Source organism: Venustampulla echinocandica (assembly GCF_003357145.1).
Source record: "Venustampulla echinocandica strain BP 5553 chromosome Unknown scaffold_6, whole genome shotgun sequence".
Lineage (NCBI taxonomy): Eukaryota > Fungi > Ascomycota > Leotiomycetes > Helotiales > Pleuroascaceae > Venustampulla > Venustampulla echinocandica.
This window is the reverse complement of record NW_022474211.1, coordinates 1,492,228-1,512,221: the sequence shown is the minus strand read 5'-3', so window position 1 is coordinate 1,512,221 and position 19,994 is coordinate 1,492,228. Positions and strand designations below refer to the sequence as shown.

General features: G+C 48.9%; 9 protein-coding genes across 9 annotated transcripts; 4 read left to right on the top strand and 5 right to left on the bottom strand.

The window, feature by feature from the left end:
• Positions 1–16: 16 nt before the first annotated feature.
• Positions 17–657, bottom strand: BP5553_07912 (uncharacterized protein; the record flags this gene model as incomplete). The annotated part of the gene is made up of 2 exons (XM_032016535.1): positions 17–199; positions 256–657. 2 exons carry the CDS (start codon positions 655–657, stop codon positions 17–19), a joined length of 585 nt encoding a protein of 194 aa, XP_031867766.1.
• A 710-nt stretch (positions 658–1,367) lies between these two features.
• BP5553_07911 (Cullin-domain-containing protein) lies at positions 1,368–4,053 on the top strand (the record flags this gene model as incomplete). The annotated part of the gene is made up of 3 exons (XM_032016534.1): positions 1,368–1,436; positions 1,522–3,824; positions 3,879–4,053. The coding sequence occupies 3 exons, from the start codon at positions 1,368–1,370 to the stop codon at positions 4,051–4,053; spliced, it is 2,547 nt and encodes an 848-aa protein (XP_031867765.1).
• A 1,178-nt stretch (positions 4,054–5,231) lies between these two features.
• On the top strand, positions 5,232–6,242 carry BP5553_07910 (Uncharacterized protein; the record flags this gene model as incomplete). The annotated part of the gene is made up of 2 exons (XM_032016533.1): positions 5,232–5,711; positions 5,817–6,242. The coding sequence occupies 2 exons, from the start codon at positions 5,232–5,234 to the stop codon at positions 6,240–6,242; spliced, it is 906 nt and encodes a 301-aa protein (XP_031867764.1).
• A 751-nt stretch (positions 6,243–6,993) lies between these two features.
• BP5553_07909 (uncharacterized protein) lies at positions 6,994–7,317 on the bottom strand (the record flags this gene model as incomplete). The annotated part of the gene is made up of 1 exon (XM_032016532.1): positions 6,994–7,317. One exon carries the CDS (start codon positions 7,315–7,317, stop codon positions 6,994–6,996), a length of 324 nt encoding a protein of 107 aa, XP_031867763.1.
• A 224-nt stretch (positions 7,318–7,541) lies between these two features.
• On the bottom strand, positions 7,542–8,324 carry BP5553_07908 (uncharacterized protein; the record flags this gene model as incomplete). The annotated part of the gene is made up of 3 exons (XM_032016531.1): positions 7,542–7,934; positions 8,010–8,114; positions 8,175–8,324. 3 exons carry the CDS (start codon positions 8,322–8,324, stop codon positions 7,542–7,544), a joined length of 648 nt encoding a protein of 215 aa, XP_031867762.1.
• Positions 8,325–9,373: 1,049 nt separating this feature from the next.
• On the top strand, positions 9,374–10,292 carry BP5553_07907 (Class I glutamine amidotransferase-like protein; the record flags this gene model as incomplete). The annotated part of the gene is made up of 4 exons (XM_032016530.1): positions 9,374–9,428; positions 9,480–10,018; positions 10,074–10,132; positions 10,184–10,292. The coding sequence occupies 4 exons, from the start codon at positions 9,374–9,376 to the stop codon at positions 10,290–10,292; spliced, it is 762 nt and encodes a 253-aa protein (XP_031867761.1).
• A 92-nt stretch (positions 10,293–10,384) lies between these two features.
• BP5553_07906 (uncharacterized protein) lies at positions 10,385–14,215 on the bottom strand (the record flags this gene model as incomplete). The annotated part of the gene is made up of 2 exons (XM_032016529.1): positions 10,385–14,032; positions 14,135–14,215. 2 exons carry the CDS (start codon positions 14,213–14,215, stop codon positions 10,385–10,387), a joined length of 3,729 nt encoding a protein of 1,242 aa, XP_031867760.1.
• A 1,535-nt stretch (positions 14,216–15,750) lies between these two features.
• On the bottom strand, positions 15,751–17,282 carry BP5553_07905 (DNase I-like protein; the record flags this gene model as incomplete). The annotated part of the gene is made up of 2 exons (XM_032016528.1): positions 15,751–16,803; positions 16,854–17,282. 2 exons carry the CDS (start codon positions 17,280–17,282, stop codon positions 15,751–15,753), a joined length of 1,482 nt encoding a protein of 493 aa, XP_031867759.1.
• Positions 17,283–18,317: 1,035 nt separating this feature from the next.
• BP5553_07904 (WD40 repeat-like protein) lies at positions 18,318–19,894 on the top strand (the record flags this gene model as incomplete). Its single annotated transcript, XM_032016527.1, has 2 exons — positions 18,318–19,198; positions 19,258–19,894. The coding sequence occupies 2 exons, from the start codon at positions 18,318–18,320 to the stop codon at positions 19,892–19,894; spliced, it is 1,518 nt and encodes a 505-aa protein (XP_031867758.1).
• Positions 19,895–19,994: the final 100 nt, after the last annotated feature.

Genomic DNA, 19,994 nt, shown 5'->3' with positions numbered 1-19,994 from the left:
GAGAGCAGTCTAGCTCCTAACTCTCTTGCTTGGTGCTTTCCGTTTCCACCTCCGAGGAGCGCGGATTCGACCTCGTATTATTCACTCTCCTATCCTCCCAAAACTCAACATTCCCATCCTCACTCAACGTGCCTTTCTTAATAATTTGGCCCTTTTCCCGCATTATGTCTTCAAGCGTTATATTTTTATCGCCAAAAAACTAGATTGTCTATTAGCATCGATAACCCCAACTCCATAACTGCAGGAAGAACATACATTTAAATGGTCACTAATGACATGTCTATTCCTACACTCAGGACATGTAATAAGTACACTTCCAAAATGGTAGCCCTGTTTCGAGACTCGATGCGTGGACCGCGTGGAACAAGGGGTACATGTAAATGTCATTTCGTACTCGGGTTTTGGGGGGTTTGGGGGCGGAGGAACGGCAAAACGGGGTTTTTTATTGTGCTGGGAAACCGATGCATTTGTGGAAGTGCTGGTCACAGGGTTCTCGGATGAAGGCGACTGGTTTGAGGAGAGGCGTATCGTGGAAAGAGGTATTGAAGCAAGTCGACGGGTTGTACTAGTTGGAAGCGGACGAACTAGGGAGAAGGCGTTTCGAGAGAGGGTTCGGAAGGCCGATCGGGATAGGGAGTTTATAGAGGCTGGAGGCATTTTGAATGTGGAAAGTCCTATTTATGCCAAGGAAGGTTTGAGTCGAGGTAATGTCGATGTCGATGTCGATGTCGCTCAATTATTTCACGGTTTGCGCTGGTGCCACAATGTATGGCGGTGTGGCGCGGCAAAACGTCGGATTTAAGCTTGATTCATCTAGCTCCAGATTTTAAAAGCCGAGGTTTTGCCACTCGGGAGCCTTGTCGCCAACCACGGATTCTACATCAACGGAAAACATATAAATCTAGATTGGAACATTGTCACCACGTCACTTTCTCTTTACCGGCCGCTCAGATATCTAAACAGTACAGAAGGTTACATTAGACCGGGAGATATACCCATGGAGCCCACGCTATGCATGGCACCTGCGATTACCCTTTAACTACAGCGTTCCCCACCCCCACCAAACTGCAGTATCCGAGCTCCTCGAACCCTCGGCCGGAGTCTGTTTTGATTCCTGCAACAAGGCTTGTGGTGGGAACTCTGAGGTTTGAGTAGTTGCCATAATGATTTCCGGCCGTGGCAGAGGCAAGATCCGGCCTCCTCGCAGAGTAAGTGCAACTTCATTTGTTGATTCATAGTGAAGTCAGTCACCTTCCTTGACCTTCACTTCTCATGTCCTTTTCATGTCACACGCAGCAACGTGGCGCTGCAGCTCCGCTGTTTCCCAGCATCGAAGTGCCATACTCAACATACTGGGGATCATGACCATGGCGGGTACGGCTTCTTTTGACCGCACCCTTGCGTATGCGCCTCGTCGAAGCCAGAAGAAGTGCTTGGTACCACTCCGCTTCCACCTTATCCAAATCTTGCAGTTCTACATTCCCCTGCTATATTAGCATACCTAGCTGACTATTTTCATAGCCCATAGCCGGCCATGGCGGCAGCGACGACTTCGACGCCATGTGGGATATCCTCCGGTCGGCGTTACGCGAGATCCACGAGAAGAATGCCTCCACACTCTCATTCGAACAGCTCTATCGCGCCTCATACAAGATAGTCCTAAAGAAACAAGGCGACCGGCTATATGATCGGGTCAAGGACTTTGAAAAGCAATGGTTCGCCAGCAAGGTTATGCCCGCTATTCACAAGCTCATCACGACCAACTTGCTTAATATCACACTAGGCGGTGTGACTGGAACCACCACCGCAAACGAGCGGAGGCTTACGGGCGAGGAGTTTTTGAAGGGGTTGAAGGCATCATGGGAGGACCACATTACGGTCATGAACATGACCACGGATATCTTGATGTACATGGACCGTGTTTACTGTTCAGACAACAGGAAAGCCTCAATATTCACGACAGCTATGGGTCTATTTCGCGATGACATTCTACGCTCTCCGCTTGGTGCCACAGACAGCAAGCTTATTACCTTCGACATCCTAAACTCCGTTATTTTGGACCAGATCGGTATGGAGCGAGAGGGGGATGTGATCAACAAGCACCTTATTCGGTCTTGCATATACATGCTCGAGGGTTTATATGAAACCGATGAGGAAAACGAGTCTGAGAAGCTGTACTTGACTGTCTTTGAGGTTGAATTCTTGAAGGCAAGCCGAACGTTCTACCACAACGAATGTGTCTCGCTGCTACGAAACTCTGACGCCAGCACATGGCTACGGCAAACTAAGAAGCGTCTGGATGAAGAAGTCGTCAGATGTGAGACCACCATATCGGTGCTCAGCAAGCAAAAGATCGCGGTGGTGGTAGAAGAGGAGATGATTAGCCGCCATCTCTCGGATTTTCTAGCAATGGAAGGAAGTGGCATCAAAGCCATGATCGAAAATGATTGCTTTGACGACCTAGCACTCCTTTACCAACACATTTCTCGGGTAGATCCATTGAAGGCGCCCTTAAAGAAAGCCCTCCAGGCTCGGGTGATGGATATGGGATCCGATATAAATAAGATCGTTACCAATGCCGACTTCTCGGCCAGTACCGTTCCTACAGAGGAGGCTGACGCTACCGAAGGTGGTGAAAAGTCGAAAGCAGCGAAGCAAAATACAGCATCTAAGCAGACTGCTGCTGCTATCAAATGGGTTGATGAGGTTCTTCATCTGAAGGACAAGTTTGACACGATGTGGAAAAGGTGTCTGAATGAAGATCTAATCCTTCAAACTGCACTCACCAAGAGTTTCTCCGATTTCATCAATATGTTCCCACGATGTGCAGAATATGTCTCGCTTTTCATCGATGACAATCTGAAGCGTGGAATCAAGGGCAAGACCGAGGCCGAGATTGATAGTATCCTTGACAAAGCCACGATCTTAATTAGATATATTCAGGAAAAGGATATATTCGAACGCTATTACAAAAAGCATCTCGCTCGGCGATTGTTGTTCGGCAAGTCCGAGAGTGGTGATGTCGAGAAACAGATGATATCGAGGATGAAGCTCGAAATTGGTAACGCCTTCACCACGAAACTAGAAGGCATGTTCAAGGATATGACCATGTCCGATGATCTCACAACTGGCTACCGGACTCATATCCAGAACCTGGGTGATATGGATAGGAAGCAAATTGATTTGAGCGTTAGTGTTTTGACAACAAACCACTGGCCGATGGAGGCTATGGGGGGTGGCAACACTAGAGGAGAACACGCGCGCCAAAATTGTACCTGGCCTTCGGAAATCAGCACCCTCCAGGAGTCATTCAAAGCTTTCTACCTAAAAGAGCGAAACGGTAGAATGTTGACCTGGCTGGGATTCCTTGGCAACGCAGATATTCGCTGTGTATTCCCAAGGGTCCCTGGCAAAGAGGGAATTCTGGGCCGCGAACGGAGACATGAGCTGAACGTTAATACATACGGCATGATTGTTCTACTTCTATTCAACGACCTTGCCCAAGGCGAATATCTCTCGTTTGAAGAGATTCAAGAGCGGACAAACATTCCGACACAGGACCTCAGTCGCATGCTTTATACTCTCTCTGTTCTTCCCAAGGCAAGAGTTCTACTCAAGCAACCTGCAAACAAGGATCTTCCTAAACCGGGTGATACATTCACCTTTAATGCTAGTTTTACGAGCAAGGCGGTCAAGATAAAAGTGCCCGTGATATCTGGGGCTGTTAATAAGGTGGAGGGCGAGGAAGAGCGGAAGGATACCGAGGATAGAAATGACGAACATCGTGGAAATCTCATTGACACTGTGATCGTCCGAATCATGAAGTTTGTTCGCCTTATCATCTCTCCCAGAACCTAACAGCTAACAACACGATACAGGGCACGCAAAAAACTCACCCACCAAATGCTCTTCACCGAGGTCATCACTCAGTTATCCCAGCGTTTCAAGCCTGACCTAGGGATGATGAAGCGCCGTGTCGAAAGTCTGATTGAGCGGGAATACCTGGAACGTGTGGAGGACGCCGCTATTCCTACATACCGGTATTTGGCATAGATGAGGCGGGAATGGAAATCGTTTTTCGATCTGGCCCGTACATACATATACATTTTTAAGGTGTCGCGTTTATTGACCTAGCATTTTCCACCGATGATGCATGGTTTGCGACATCAAAAGGACGGAGTTACCGTTGTTGGATCTTCTCTGGCGAACTGGATTGGGTGGGAAAGGGGTGGCGCATTGCTGGGCCTACCATTACATAGATGCCAGCGAGGAGTAAATGAATGAAGCCAAAGAAATGCATACTCGAGTACTCAATATCAATTACAATTATACTATTAGCACTATAACTTATGGAGGCAAGAAAATGTTGTATTTCACATGCCAGCCGGACAGGTCGTTCCTCGCCTTATCGTCAACCCACAGTATCTCACTATCTCTCTCTGTTCAAGCCAACCAGATTCCCGGGAATTATCCAGATTTTCGGGGCGGGGCGGAGCGGAGCGGGGCGGCGGAAGTCCCTGCAGATCCCCTTGTTGACTTTGGGCCCTGACTGCGTCACCAAACATAAACTCCAAAACGACATCCAATACCCATATGGTACAAGGCAGCTAGCTGCAACCACACACCCCCTTATCTTCGTCGTGGCTGTGGGTTCAAAATACGGTGAGTGAGTAGCGAGTATCAAGATGATATCTTCGCTGTACTATACGAGTACGTAACGCCTGCGCTGGCGGGAAGTACTCCGCCTCCTATCTCACCATTCCCTGCGCCGTAAGTCGACGCCATAGGTGCCTCGGCACTTGGCTATATCCTTAGCTATCTTCGTGTCAGCCTGCGCTCTTCTGTTCTGTTTCTGTTTCCTTCACCGTCGCCGTGTCTTTTCTCTCATTTGGACAGATATTTGTTGTGTAGCGGGGCACACCGAAAGCAGATATATACGAATTGCAGTACCGGTGGACATTGCCGTCACTGTTTTGCCTTGCTTGGGCCTAGAACCCCGAGCGCTTGATCAAGTGTCAGCCTCGTACGCACGGAACCAAGGGAAAGGGCAAGATAGAGGCTTGCGGACGTAGGTCACTTCAATTTCATCCTTGTATCCTACCACCCCCCCACCATCCCTATCTCCATATGAGGGGTGGTCTTCTCCAGAAAAAGTATTGACCTTTGCCTCCTAGAATATAAACCATAGCACTGATCTATTTGGCCTAGGCAGCGGGTGCCCTCTCCATGCGATGATCGACCCCTTCCAACCACCACTGGCTTCCCCCCAAGCCCTCATCCAGCCAGTCACCGATGCCCTCCACTTATATACACTCCCCCTCCACATCCACGAAATCCTTCTCGCATTTGCCGTTTACCATGCCATTTTCGAATACATAGCTCCTCCACTATCCCGATTCCTCCTCCCAAACAGATACTCAAAGCTATCACGGGAGAGCAGGTTACGATGGAACATGCACTGTGCATCCCTTGTCCAGAGCGTGGCCATCAGTGCGCTGGCATTGTGGGTCATGGCCGTAGATGATGAAAGGAGAGGTATGAATCTCGAGGAGAGGATGTGGGGGTACACTGGAGCGGCGGGGATGGTGCAGGCTCTCGCAACAGGATACTTCTTGTTCGACTTAGCAGTTATGATTCGGCATTTGGATGTCTTTGGATTGGGCATGTTGGCACATGCTTCGAGCTGTCTTTTGACGTATACGCTTGGGTTTGTAAGACTGCCCCACTCCCACTCTCATTCTCCCCAAACGGTATAATAGATTTTGCAAAGGGAAGACATATCTACGTACTAATTTTTCTCTTTTGAAAATTTATAGCGTCCGATATTCAACTATTACGGCTGCGTATTCATGCTCTACGAGCTCTCTACCCCATTCCTCAACCTCCACTGGTTCTTCGATAAACTCGATATGACAGGCTCAAGAGCACAACTATACAACGGCCTAGCACTCATATCCGTATTTTTCAGCTGCCGTATCGTCTGGGGTGCATATTCCTCCTTCAACATCTATAGGGACGTGTGGAATGCTCGGCATTTCGACCATACTTTGAAATCTAGTACTAATGAGGAGATGATGATGTATGGTAGAGACACGGCTTTGCCGGTGTGGCTAGTGGTGTTGTATCTAGGTGGACATGTTACGTTGCAGGTTTTAAATGTATTTTGGTTGGGTAGGATGATTGCTGCCATTAAGAAGCGGTTTTCTTCTCCCTCTTCTGGGACGGCGAAAAAGGAGGAGTAAGCGCTATTGCAAAGAAGGATACGGTAGTATAAAGAGCGACAATTTATATCCGATGGCGAAGGAAGAAGCGAAGAGAAAAATAGAAAACGTATCTAGAGAGAATGTGTATATAGATATTCAACGAGTCTAAGACTCAATTATATCAATAACATGAAATATGCTCTTAGCTAGAACGCCCAAAGTTAGGAGTAGCTAAGCTAAGTAGAATATCGATTCTTATAACTAGAGCTAGAGGGCAATATAATTGAATATTCTATTATATACATAGATAAGTAAAACTCTTCTAGTCGATTCAGTCTATAAAAGGAATTAGGAACTAAACTCTAAAGTTTTTTATATCTGAAAAGATAGTAGTAATATATAACGTAATGTAATATAAGATACTAATTAATTACTAACTACTTAAAAAACTCTCTTTAGAATAAAAGAGTTCTATATAAGAAGTAGGTGTACAAAATGGGGGACTTGGTTAGCACAATCGACGGTCCTTTTTGCTATATTTACGAATAAATGCGTATTATAGGTTATACGCATTACTTTTATGAATCACTAAATTTACCCCTCCTAGTACGAGGCGTATTTTGAAGTGTAAAGAGCAAATACATCCCTACGGCTGGGATGGATCCCTATAAATAAGTCGAGAATATCATCGAAGCCAGAGCTTTGAATTCTCTCTGGCCATGGACTACACCATTTGGTTTCGTCGAGGCTGACATCTACACCACCCGTCTCCTCAGTCTTCACCGATCACTCATCTCCCTGGCATGGAACACCGGGCCATCTCGCCGGTCTGGTCCATATTGCGAAGTTTCACCTGGCTTGTCTTCACAATCTCCATGTCCTCCCAACTAGCGGTGTTACCATCCACATCGATCTCGGATGGCGTGCCGAGGGACTGGAATGCCGCAGGCTCCGGCAACTCGCGGCTACGCCTGGAGGAGAGTACAATGGCGGGGAGAGAACGGCAAGGGGGTGTGGCGTTGGAGTCGCCGCCGAGAATGCTGCGGAAGAGGGGCCGCAAAGTGGCGAGGTTGGCGGCTGTGATGCCCATGCCCGGCTCGATAATGGCCCACATTGCTAGTTCAGTGGAGTCGTCTTTAGGGAAGATTAGTATGGTAAGTAGAGTGAAGTGTCAACTGCTGTAAGCGCGAAGGAGGGAGGGAATGGGGGAAGGCAGAAATTGGGCGTAAGGAGGAAGTCAGGAGATATAGTAAGATCTTGGATGGCCGGCAGGCGAATGAAGGTTATAATGCAGCCTCTTTTTACCGTCAGCGAACATTTGATGGAAAAGGGGGGGACCTACGCTGCCCCCAAGGTGAGAATGAAGCAGACAACGGCCTTTGAGCGGCGGTTTATCTGCAGCCCCCGCACGATGAAGCTAGGAATGATGGCGAAAGTGCAGTCGACGACACAGAGGATGGCAGCGTGGGCATAGGTCATGTTGGTGAGGTAGACGGTGGGGATGCAGGTGCCGCCCACGGCACCGGTTGTATCCCAGAAGGCAGCGAAAGGCGAGCATCGGAAGAGGTAGAAGAAAAAGAAGGAGGTGCCAAAGGCGACCGACAAAGCCATGGCCGCCCAGAGTATATACACCTGAACCTCGACTTTCGTGACGCGTAAGAGGAACGACCCGATGGCAACCTTGAGGGCAGTGCTGCTGAGGGAGTAGAAGAGCGTGCAAAACCACCAGTTCTAAAGACGGACACCGTGTTACCGTGTGATTTGGGGAAGGGCGTGGATGCTAACGAGGACACATGGACGACCAACCTTGAGAGCCGTTGATGCCGCTTCGAGGGTGAGGCTTGATATCGGCCTACCAATGCCGGCTTGGACGCCTAGCAGAGCGAATACGCTATAGATGACAAACAAGACCTAGAAAGTCATGTTAACTCGAGTTCGAAATCGACGGAAAGCATCGCTATCGGCACCCACCACCGTCAGCAACATCACCCAATCGTCGAAGCCAAACGACCTGAGCATATACGCGCGGACATAGCCGCGCAGTAGCATAGTAAAGATGGAGAGGGCAGTGAACACGATCGCCGACACCGACACCATCGAACCCCGGTTATCGTCGTTCATTTTGCAGAGAGGGACACTGGACTAGCATTGTCGATAGAGAGTAGGGTTGCTGGAGCATAACGCAGACAGAAGAGTCGAGAGGGAGCTGGCTTTTAATACCACAGTGTCCTAGCAAGCAGACAAAAAAGCACCGAATGACGAGCGGGTGGCGTTAGGAGGAGTTTTGGCTTCTGGCAAACCAGCTTATATTTGGACTAAGCGGCTGAGACTTGAAGGGCGGAGGCTGGGCTTATAAAAACTGCCTATTACCTATCTTTAGTGATTTACGCTACCTATCCCAAACCCCCTTGTTAGAACGGAATAAGCCCAAGATAGATAAAACAGTCTGCTAAGTACTTATCTTAAGTGATTTACGCCACCTGTCCCAGACGCCGCTTGTTGGAAGGGAATAAGCCGACGATGGCTCGGACCGCAATAATGGACCCCTTTATTCCAATTCCCGTGCTAGTAGAACGCCACATTGCCTAAAATAATGCGGGGAAAAGCCTAGTGCTAAGTAAGTAAAGAATACTCTCGTGCTCAGCCCCGCTTTGATGAGTTCAGATACAGATATGTTTCATCATCCAACCCAGGTCGTTGAAGTGCATAAGCGAAGACGGCATCTTCCGAGAGGATCGACAATGATATGATACGACCAGTCAAATGACGTGACATGATATTGGAGGATGCTGCAACAGCCTTTGGTTATGAACGATCGTGTTATTCTCAAACCTTACAAACTAGGTATTGGATTATTTTACACAAATAACCTACGCGCAAGTAGTGGAAAGTCGAGCTGGAGAATGTCAATGCCAGCCACCGCCAGATAATACAGTCTAGCCAGTACCCCCGTTTTCAATGCAGGGACTCCTTCTTCACGTGTCTAGAAACCTTCGCTACGCCTCGGCCTCAACCCTCCATTTCCTCATAAGAAGGTAAGGTAGCGAAATCTCACCCAGCTTATTTTCTGCAAACTACTACACCACGAATATATAACCCTTGCCATTGGACCTTCAAAATCGACAACATCTTACATAAAATCGGGTCAGATCCACTATTCGCCTACCATAATGTCTGTTATCAAGGTTTTGATACCTATGTCAGATTACGGCCATGATCCGACAGGTTTGCTACTATCTTCTCTAAGAAACGGAATTATTAACTGAAATCATTTAGAAACTGCTGTAGCTTTTGCGGCTTTCAAGGAAGCTAGATTCGAGGTGCAATTTGCCACTGAGAATGGCAATACGCCGGCCTGCGACAAGAAGCTGCTCGAAGGGTTCACACAAAAGCTACTTGGCGCTAGTAAACCTACCCTAGAAGCCTATAAGGATATGTGTAATACTTCAGAGTTCAAGAATCCACTATCGTGGTCATCCCCGGATTTCACTCTAGAGACGTACAACCTGGTTTATATCCCTGGAGGACACGACAAGGGTGTTCGTCAGCTCCTTGACTCTGCGATTATCCGTACACATCTAGCAACTTATTTCCCAATGACCAGAAAGCCAAGTACTAGGTCTGTATCAGCCGTGTGCCATGGCGTCCAGGTGCTAGCAGAGGCCGAAGCATCAGATGGGAAGAGTATTCTTCACAAATGTACTACTACTTCATTGCCAACAAAGTTTGAGCAACTCGCATATTGGTCAACTAAGGTATTCATGGGCGACTATTACAAGACGTATGGCTCTGGAAGTGCCAATGTTGAGGAGGTGGTATGCTTATTTCACCATCGCTTCATCGATTATTCTAATTCTAATCTCGCTGAAGGTTCGAAAGCGTCTGGAGAATCCGGATAAGCAGTTCAAGAGCAGCCTAATCCCGAAACCGTAAGCGACTATAAATACCGATATATTATACTTATAGCTGATTTATTCTAGGTTCGTTGTACAGGACGACACGTATAACTACCTCAGTGCACGATTTCCAGGGGATGTCCAGCTTCTAGCAGAAGAAACTATTGCTTTAGTTCAGTCTACTATGTCATGATGAGCAAATGGCGCCGTACAAGTCGAGCTTCATAGTTACAAATCAAGGCACAGTTTTCTAATTTCAAATCGCTCCACTTATCCAGCCTGAGGTTACTGACTGGATACATCGTCGTCATCTGAAGCCCCAGCGAAAGCCACCGTCACCCGCCTCTTCCCATTCTTTTTACTCTGGTTTGAAGCCCCAATAATATTTGCATCCGGATCATGAATTGCCGACGACGAGCCTGTCTGCCTTCCGAAAAGAGGTTGCGGCGTCTCAAGTTTGGCCATTTGCTCCGGACCAGGCACATCATCAGTAAGTATGGGTAAGAATCGCACATTACGAATCCAGTCGTACATAGTCTGATCATCAAGAATACTCTTACAACTTGTATGTTCTTCATTGCTCATGTTTTTTCGGCGCTCAACGATGACTTCTTCGATGCTGCCGTTAAGAACCAGTGTTTCAACGTATACGGGCCTGACTTGGCCGATTCGGTGAGCGCGCTTGACGGCTTGGGCCTCAACTTGGGGAGAGAAGACCGGATTGACAAAGTAGACACGGGATGCAGAGCTCATGTCTAATCCGAAGGCGGCCTGCGAGATTTCCATAAGTAGAACTCTGAACAGTTCGGTTTGATTGAACGTGACCACATATTGGGCACGACGCTCGGGAGTGAGGCTCTTTGAGTAAATCAGATGCTCAATGCCCAAACATTCTAGTGCCTGGGCAATGTAATATGCTACATTGTCAGCTTCGTAGAAAATTAGAATCTTTTCCCTGGACTGATGTATCATAATTTTGTCTATCAGATATGAAAGCTTTGCGGAGCCGGTAGAGACAATCCTGGCAGTGGCTAGTGGTGATGATGGGTCTAGAGTAGCTGTATTTTGCCCGGTATTTCTCATAATAGATTTGGGCTTTGGGCCACCAGGCGAATCCTTGGCAGTTGTTGCAAGATCTATGACAGGCGGGAAGGCGGTAGCCTTCAAAGGTCCTGCAGAAGAAGCTAATCGAGGCTTCGTCTTAGGACCAGATCCACCGCCAACAGTAAGGCCACCGGCCAAGATGGGCGCTCCCTCAGCTGCGTGATCATGTTTACTCTTCTTCTGGCGACCAACGTATTGAAAACTCTGGGCACGGTAGGCATCCGCCATGGCATTGTCACCAGCAACGGCCATGCCACTAATCGGGTCCTCCTTCCACAGTTGCGAGTTAAGAAACTTTTGCGCCGTGTGGACCATGGTTGCTCCAATCAAAGTTGGGTTTCGCGAGTCTTTGTCCAATGACCAAGCAACCCTGGCTGCTTCTGGGAAGTCGTTCTGAACGCATATGGGCATCTCATGGAGTGAGCTCACTGCATTAGAGATGTTGTTCGACAAGAATGTTTCGCCCACTACAAGAGCATCCTTTAGTCGAACTTGGTCCTCTTTGCTTACATGTACCTGCCCCTCCGTTAAGAACTTCTGGGCTAAATTGACCGCTGTAACAACCTCTTCTCGTTGATAGCCAGACCAGAAGAAAGACGCTTGGCGCAAGTTCGACACAAGCTCTTGAAGTGCCGCTCGTTGGCGGGAATGGAACAGATAGTCCGCATCCTTCCGTTCGGAAGTAACAGCGTTCGAGGTAATCATCATTGAGAACAAATTCAGAGACAGCTTATCCTGCATGGAGCCCTCAAGATGAACAATATCTTGATAGAGTGGGGGGAGCTGGACGTCGAGCATGACGTCTTCTGGTCGGTGACGGATTATCATACCTTCCAACGTGGCCCTTAGACATGCCATATTACCGCGGCTCTTAGAGCCATGTCGCGGCTGCATAGCATACTGTACCCACGAGGCATTGTCGTTGTCCTCTGAAGATTTTGCCCAAGGACGGGCTTTCAAGTACGTCGTGGCTATATTACCAAGTTTCTCAAGATCCTTGCGTTCGTTGGAGAGCTGGGATGGCGTAGGTGAGGTGCTCAAAGGTTCTCCTATGGGGTTTGGGAGAGGGGAGTTCGCATTGGATGAGCTCTGGGAGTCAATAATGACCTCAGCTCCGTATAGACCTCGGGTTGGTGTGCCAGAGACCACCCACCGAGCGTCAAGTTGCAGAAAGTCGACCACTGTAACGGCTTCTGTCTTTGAGCTTTGAGAAGAGTTACCCCACGTATGGCCTTCGTCAGTAATCATTCGTTTGAAATGGAGCTGTCTTAGTGGCGAACAATATGTGCGATCGTCTCGAAAACAAGTACAATCACGTATCCTAGTAGCTCCGATGTAGGTGCAATGGCAGACTATCACGGCACTTGAGCGGCGTCGACCCTGGTCATCAGTTCCATCCTTAGATTCTTGGTCGAACCGCTGCTTGCTAAAGAGAATAATATCGTACTCGGCGAGTTCTCTCGCAGGAGGAAGTTTCGATTTGGGCCTATCCATGACAAGTACCTTCAAACCCGTTGTATGCTTTCTAATTTCGGACTGCCATTGGACGACTAGATTCGATGGAACTACCACAAGGGTCGCGGCGGTTAACCATATCTTAATAGGTGCAGCTTCAACGTAATGTCGTGATTCTCTTCTAGGCTCAGGGCCGGGAAGATAATAGTACCCAGCCCCTGCCTTAAGCGCATTGATACAGTTTGACATGTCGTAACCGCCAGCCTCGACCTTTGAAAAGTAGTCCTTCCAAGGGGTTGCAGTCCGCCCAATTGTCGCTGCGCACATGTCCTTTAGAGAACCGGTCGAATTTCGGATAGGGATTGTGCCAACTGAATGCTCGACCGGGATCTGAGATGATAATTCTCGAGTTGCTAAAATCAAGGACAGGCAGATCAATGTTTTACCTAGGCCCATAGTCTCAGCGCAAATGCCGCCCTTAGCAGCCTCATAAGTTCGGGGTTCTATAAAGCATGAACCTGCATCGACATCGCAATACCAAATGGAGCCATTCTGACTTTTGATGCTACGGAGTCTAGGGTCAATAATCCTGTCAGGTTGCGCCTCGCGCTGAAGCATTAATGCTGCTGACCGACGCTGATATGCATGCATAGTGGTTTTGAGATCCTCGACGTCATTGTTCAATATCTTAAGCATCGCATCCTTCGCATACTCATCAGCAACGATATTGGGGTCGGGCTTGGGTGACGGAAGCGTGTTAAAAAGGTAAAACAATGAAGCATTATCATTGGATGTGTCGTCCAGGGAGCTATCGACGTGAGTCGGTGCAACCTCTTCCGTCCAGTCACCCTGCCAAGTACTATTGGAGATGTCCAACAGTGAGAGTAAATGCCGCATCGCACGGCGATTTCCCTCGTGCTGCCTATCGACTGCAGCCCTCCCTACATCGTCGGGCAGAATGTATACCCGAACTTGTCCTAAATCCGGGTCCTGCGTCTGGAATTCCATCCGAATCCATCCCATATGGTGAAGACTGCGGTAAGGCGATAGGATCAACGAGCTAAGCAAAGATTCCTGGAGAGCATTGAGCAGGAAATTGCCAGCTCGAGGATTGTGCACATCGCGAGGATGCGAAAACGCACGCCAAGAGTCGCATGACTTCCAAACGTCTAAGGGTATATCAAAATCGCTCCGTTGCACCCGTATACATCCTGCTGGGATGTATTTTGAGATATTGCAGATGTAATGATGGTCGGATGGGTTGGAAGGAATAGGCAGCGAGGCGAACGTGAAACTGGAGTCGAAAGGGGCGTGGGATCGGCTTCCAATTGTGTCACTAAGGAGGGTAAGTGTGGATTGATGTCCACTCCCATTCTACACGGTGGTCAGCATTTGCATTTCCTCGGATGTAGTGGAATAATCGTGAGGTGAAGAGGTGAGGGTTGCTAGGTGACAGGTGAGAGGCAAGAACCGTACCTGCAGGTGTTCATCGCCAGAACAGCTCAACTTGTTCCTCTTGCGATTTGGCACCCAGATATATTCACTAAGAGCCTCCATAATCACCAGCAACAGATCGCTCAAGAGATGCTAGTTGTTCCTATAGTGTGCCCAGCGAACGAGACGTGTCCGTGATTTAGGCAGGCGCGCCGAGCTGGCTACAGAGCTACCGAGGAGGCGGTGAAGATCGCATAGATTGGGCCGAAAAGAGTCAGGGTCAGATTCTCAAGGGATCAAGTAAATAGAATACTACCCGGAGATTGCTCTCCCACCTGTCTGGATGGTAAAGGAGTGAGGGCGGTGCTGATGCTGTTCGAAGTTCATCTTGGGGAACGGACTTTTGTTTTGCCGGAGCTAGCGCGGATTGATAAAGATCCCTGCAATACTGCATGCTTTGAGATAAGATAAGATAAGATAAGATAATCGCTGTACTGTATAGTGAGGTGCAATAAGTTTGAACACCCCCCCTTGCTAGCGTTCCGATACTTACTTACTTTCAGGGCGGCAGTATTCAAAATACGCACCTCAGCTACCCTAAAGTAACCACATCAACAGGGGGGGGGGTTCAAACTTTTTGCACCTCACTGTACAGTGCAGAATATCATGTGATTTCTGGAAATATATTATTAGTATCCGTACAACGTAGCGGTATATCTTGCTTCTCAAAGGAGCGGTTATTGAAATTTTCTTGAAGCTGCTAGCCTGCTGAGCATTATAGAGATACCGATATGCCTCTATACTAGATTTTCATTAAATATAATAGATATTAATTAATTTAACCCCTCCATTCCAAGTTCCATAACCTCGAATAAAAACCAGCCGAGTTTTCGACATCTACGAGGGACATGTGAGCTCCTCCTTTTAACCAAAGCAAGATTTATTTTCTCCACCGAGTTAGCACCTAACTCCATCTTCTGCAGACCCTAGTCACGGACCCACTACACGCTAAATCTGTGAGTGGACCTCAAGGGCGAGGCTAGCCTGATCGAGGCTTGCGGATGCTTTTGGGCAGGAAGATAGGTGGCTTTTGTAGTTGAACAAGTAGAGAACTGATTGAACGGTGGCAGGGAATAGACTAGGGAGATTGCGGAGGTAGAGTGTGATTGTCGGTATTTTAGAATTCGAGCATTAATCCAATCGCCCTTCTCATATAAATATCATTCATGAATATACTTTATAGACGACCAAATATGCAAATGCTAGATATAGCAAGAGCGCCAACACTTTAGGATAATAATCTTAATAGGTAATCCTAGCGATATTTGGCCGACGAGGTACTTTCGCTGACTGGGAAGTGATGCCGCTACTGGTAACTGGTAGCGAGAAATGTCTCTTTTGAAATAGAGAACTTGAGTCAATGTTTGAGCTCAATGCCGCTACAATCCGTCATTCATATTTTAGCTGAGCAACTGGTTGACTCGAAGAATAACACGCCGAAGCAATATGCACCGGGGCGATATCTTGAAGGGAGGCATGAGCGATTTAAAGCAGTCATTTCCGTGATAATCATACACCACTATAGAGTAAAGCTTACAATAATATACCATCCCGCTACCTTTCCGGGATATCAATGTAACCCGAACCTCATTGCGGCCCTACCAATCCTTAACCCCTTCATGAGCCAAGTAAAGCGTCTCTCCCCCAGCCGCCGCCTTCGCATTACTAATCTCCCATTCAAACTCCTTAAGCGCCCTGAGCTCACTGCCCACGAATAACCCCCCAATTAACCCATCAATAACACCAGCGCTCAAACACAATGTACTGAAAAGCATTAAGAGAAAAGCTACAAAATTCCGAGGACTCCACCAGACGGCTATCAGACAGCCAATACTTATTAGCAGTGACCCAAGGAAATGTCCAAGGCGAAGGCGGCGTTGTCGATTTTCACGCCGGCGGTATTTCTCAACCATGGCTAAGATCTCGTCGTAGACGTGGAGAGGCAGATGGGGAGGAGGGGAATATTTAAATTGTTCGTGGCGAGCACGGCGCTCGCTAGAAGATGTGGTTTGCAAGAAGGTGCCATTTCGGAGAGCCGAGTCGTTTTCTTCTTTAGAAGCCGCGGCTTCAATGGCTTTGGAGTGTAGGAGTGTGGCTTCGATCGAGAAATGGTCGCTAAGAGAACACTGCAGCTCTGGATGGCGATCTAACATCCCCACTCGTGCAGATTTGACAATCCAACCTCCTTCTGCGATTGAATAACCGGTGCTTGCGAATATGTAATCTAACCGCTTGGCTTTGGGGTCTATGCTATCGCGTGGCACTTCAATAGGAGGTTGATTCGGTCCCAACCGCTTCTGTTGCGCTTTATTCCACCGCCATGTGTTGAGGACACTGTCGCAAGTCGCCCCGTTCTCCACAATGTTATGCTCGGCAGTCGGTATTGGCCGTCGCCTGGCTTTCTCTACCGGATCCTCTGCTGATCCAAGCGAAGAGTCGGGGTGTAATAAATGCCAGACGTCGCGCACTGGCGAGTGCGTGCATATCAGCCGGTGCGCGAGGGAAAGAGGAATCATGTTAAAGTCTCCAAGCGCAAGGACGAGGTGACCGCGCTCCGCGGCTCCGCGAAGAAGCTTGGAGATCTCCCAGGCCTGGGCCGTCCGGTGGCATATGTATGAATCGTTGGGTTCACTTTCGTAAGGCGCATGGAGCTGAATTGGTTAGAATGACACTCTGGCGGCGCCCGTAGGAGCTCTCTTACATGAGTTGTGAAAACCTCCGCGATGTCCTTTGGACCCGGACCGTATCTTATCCTCGCAGACGCAACGCCCTTTCCCACAAACCAATCCCCTCTGAAAAAGGCAGTCGGCCGGCCATTGAGGGGGTATCGAAACATGGAGGCCTCTTCTATTGGCCATTTTGACAGTATTGCCAGCCCGCCGCCAAAGATGCCACTATGATAAAACTTCCCATAGGGCAAGATGTGTTTCGTTTGCCGTCGAATACTTTGGTAATCTTGATGCGTCCAACATTCCTGCAACCCGACGATCTGCGGTACTGGGTTTGCGCATGCTATGCGTTTCCCAATCTCTGCCAACCGTTCGTTGCGGAATTTTGCCAAGTATTTCAGTCCCCAGCAGTTGAGCGTGATGACGTTGATTTCGGTCGGTGCAGGAAGATTAGAGTCCATGATTGTATGCGGGTTGGTTGTGCTCGTTTCTCTTCGAAATGGAGAAAGGGGAGGGGAGTCGGAGAGGACGGAGAGGGAGGCGCGGCGCGGCGACAAGAGAGAGCCTCTCTTTTCTCGAGCATGCGACGCAGAGAAGTTGGTCGGGTTTAACTCGGTTGCTACTGTAATAACTACAGGCCGTTCTGTTGGCGCCGTTATACCGTATCCATGGGTGGCGCAAAGGGGGTGGGCTGAAGAAGCTGAAGATTATGGGGAGCAAGATGAGGCGAAGCTTTCGGGAGGGGCGTAGAGATAGCGAGGGGAACGTGGGTTATGCAAGCGGTGCGGTTTGAACAAAGCATGAAGTTCATGCCTCGAGATTTCTCCTATTCCGTGCAGAACGACCGGAGCTAGTTCCTTGTAGGGTAGATAGGTAAGGTAGGTATACAATACAATTGTATATATTATTAGATACTCCGTGCCCAGGACTCAGCAGCTATCTCCTCTCCTCTAAATAATACTATGCAGAACCAAATACGACGTGTGTCTCTGGCAGTGGCGTCTGGACCGTGGACTCCTGGATTGCGGGAGACATCGCATCGCACAGTTCATTCTCTGCCCCACGGGATCCATATCCGGGATTAGCGCCCAGGGTTATTGAAAGTCAAAGCGTACCTTGCCTTGGCTGTAGAGTTCTGTAGGCTGTAGGTAACATTCTAGTTTTTAGCTTTTAGTTTATACTCGTAGCTTGTATGTAGCTTGATCGAGCTTCAGCCACTCCTTGACTTGCTCAAGCTTCAACGAGCCCTTCGTAACGCGTACTCCGTAACAGGCGGCGCTCTCCGCGATTTAAGGTTACGTGCCTGGGTCCTGGCTTACCAGACCGGACCGGACCTCTGCATTTTGTGCTGCACCAACGCGTCACGCGTCTGCCACAGAGAAATTCGTTTGTGTCGACATCGCGATCTGCGATCTCGATTTGCCTACCTGGGTATTTATGGTCTACACGCACCGCAATTGCACCACAATTGGATCACAACCCATCTCCCGCCCACAATGTCCGACCTCGACTCCCCAGACGGTACGCCCGCAGATGGTACGCCTGCAACTGCAACCCGCGAGCGGCGGTCATCCAAAAGGCGACGAGTGCACAACGACGGTGGTGATAGTGAGGGCTCAACCCCTCGCTATAGCTCTCCAGATGATCAGGATATGGGGATGCGGATGGAGGAAGACGGACCATACCGATCCCCGAATCGGGATTCAGAAGATCGGCGGAGATCACAGGCTTCAGATGGCAGTCCCGACGAGTTAGACCATCCCTATCGCGATCGCAGCAGAAGTCGATCGATCCCAACCAGCACCGACACCCCCCGCGAATGTGACTCTTCACATTCGCATTCTCCTCTGGGCGGACCCTCGCCACCCTCATACAAGCCTTTGAAACTTAACTATAAGCAGAAGTTCATCCTCAGAGGTCACCGCAAGGGCGTTGCACAAGTGCGCTTCTCCCCGGATGGGCGCTGGATAGCCAGTTGCTCCGCAGACGGCACCATAAAAATATGGGATGCGGCGACTGGAAAACATATGCGCACCTTGCAGGGACATTTGGCGGGAGTTTCGACGATTGCTTGGAGTCCGGATTCAAACACGATTGCTTCGGGGTCGGACGATAAGGCGATACGATTATGGCATCGAGCGACTGGAAGACCCTATCCTGCACCACTCTTAGGCCACCATAATTATGTCTACTCCCTCGCTTTCTCGCCAAAGGGGAACATGCTGGTTAGCGGGAGCTATGATGAGGCTATATTTCTCTGGGACCTCCGGGCAAGGAGGCAGATGAGGAGTCTGCCCGCCCATTCGGATCCGGTAGGCGGGGTAGATTTTATCAAGGATGGGACATTGGTCTGCAGCTGCTCAACCGACGGGCTAATGTAAGTTGGATACTTTTGTACGATCCCCTTCCAAGATTTTGGACCTGACTTGATCGCAGACGGGTGTGGGACACAGCAACTGGACAATGTCTTCGAACCCTCGTCCATGAGGATAATGCTCCCGTAACCACCGCCCGATTCTCCCCCAATGGCCGCTACATTCTTGCTTGGACGCTGGACTCCTGCATTCGACTGTGGGACTATGTTTCAGGCCAGTGCAAAAAAACGTATCAGGGTCACGTCAACACCAAATACTCCTTAGGCGGCGCGTTTGGAGTAGGTGGCACGGAAGGCTTTATAGTATCGGGGAGCGAGGAAGGTGACATACTCTTTTGGGATGTACAAAACAAGAACGTTGTTCAGCGGGTTACCGGTCATGAAGGGGTGGTTTGCTGGATTGATACATGTCCTGGAGCGAGTGGAACAATAGCTAGCGGGGGGTTAGATGGGACTGTGCGGATTTGGGTCGACGTCCCTGATGAAGACGGCATCGATCGCCTGAAACTGGAGGATGAAATTGCCGAGAATGGTTATACCAATGCCGATGATGTTGGCATGGATCGCCTTAAGGTCGAAGAAAATGCTGACGACGGCAACAACAGTGATACCCCATGGGATGACATGAGCATTGACGGCCACCGGAATCCCGAAAGAGAAGCTGAAAGGCTTAACCCGGATGGCATGGACGAGGATTAATCGTTCGTTTCAATGGAATCACCATGTTTATTTGCTACACCGGAATTCCAACCACATTTCTGCCTGGACTCTGAAATTGCCAACCCAGGTTGATATACGG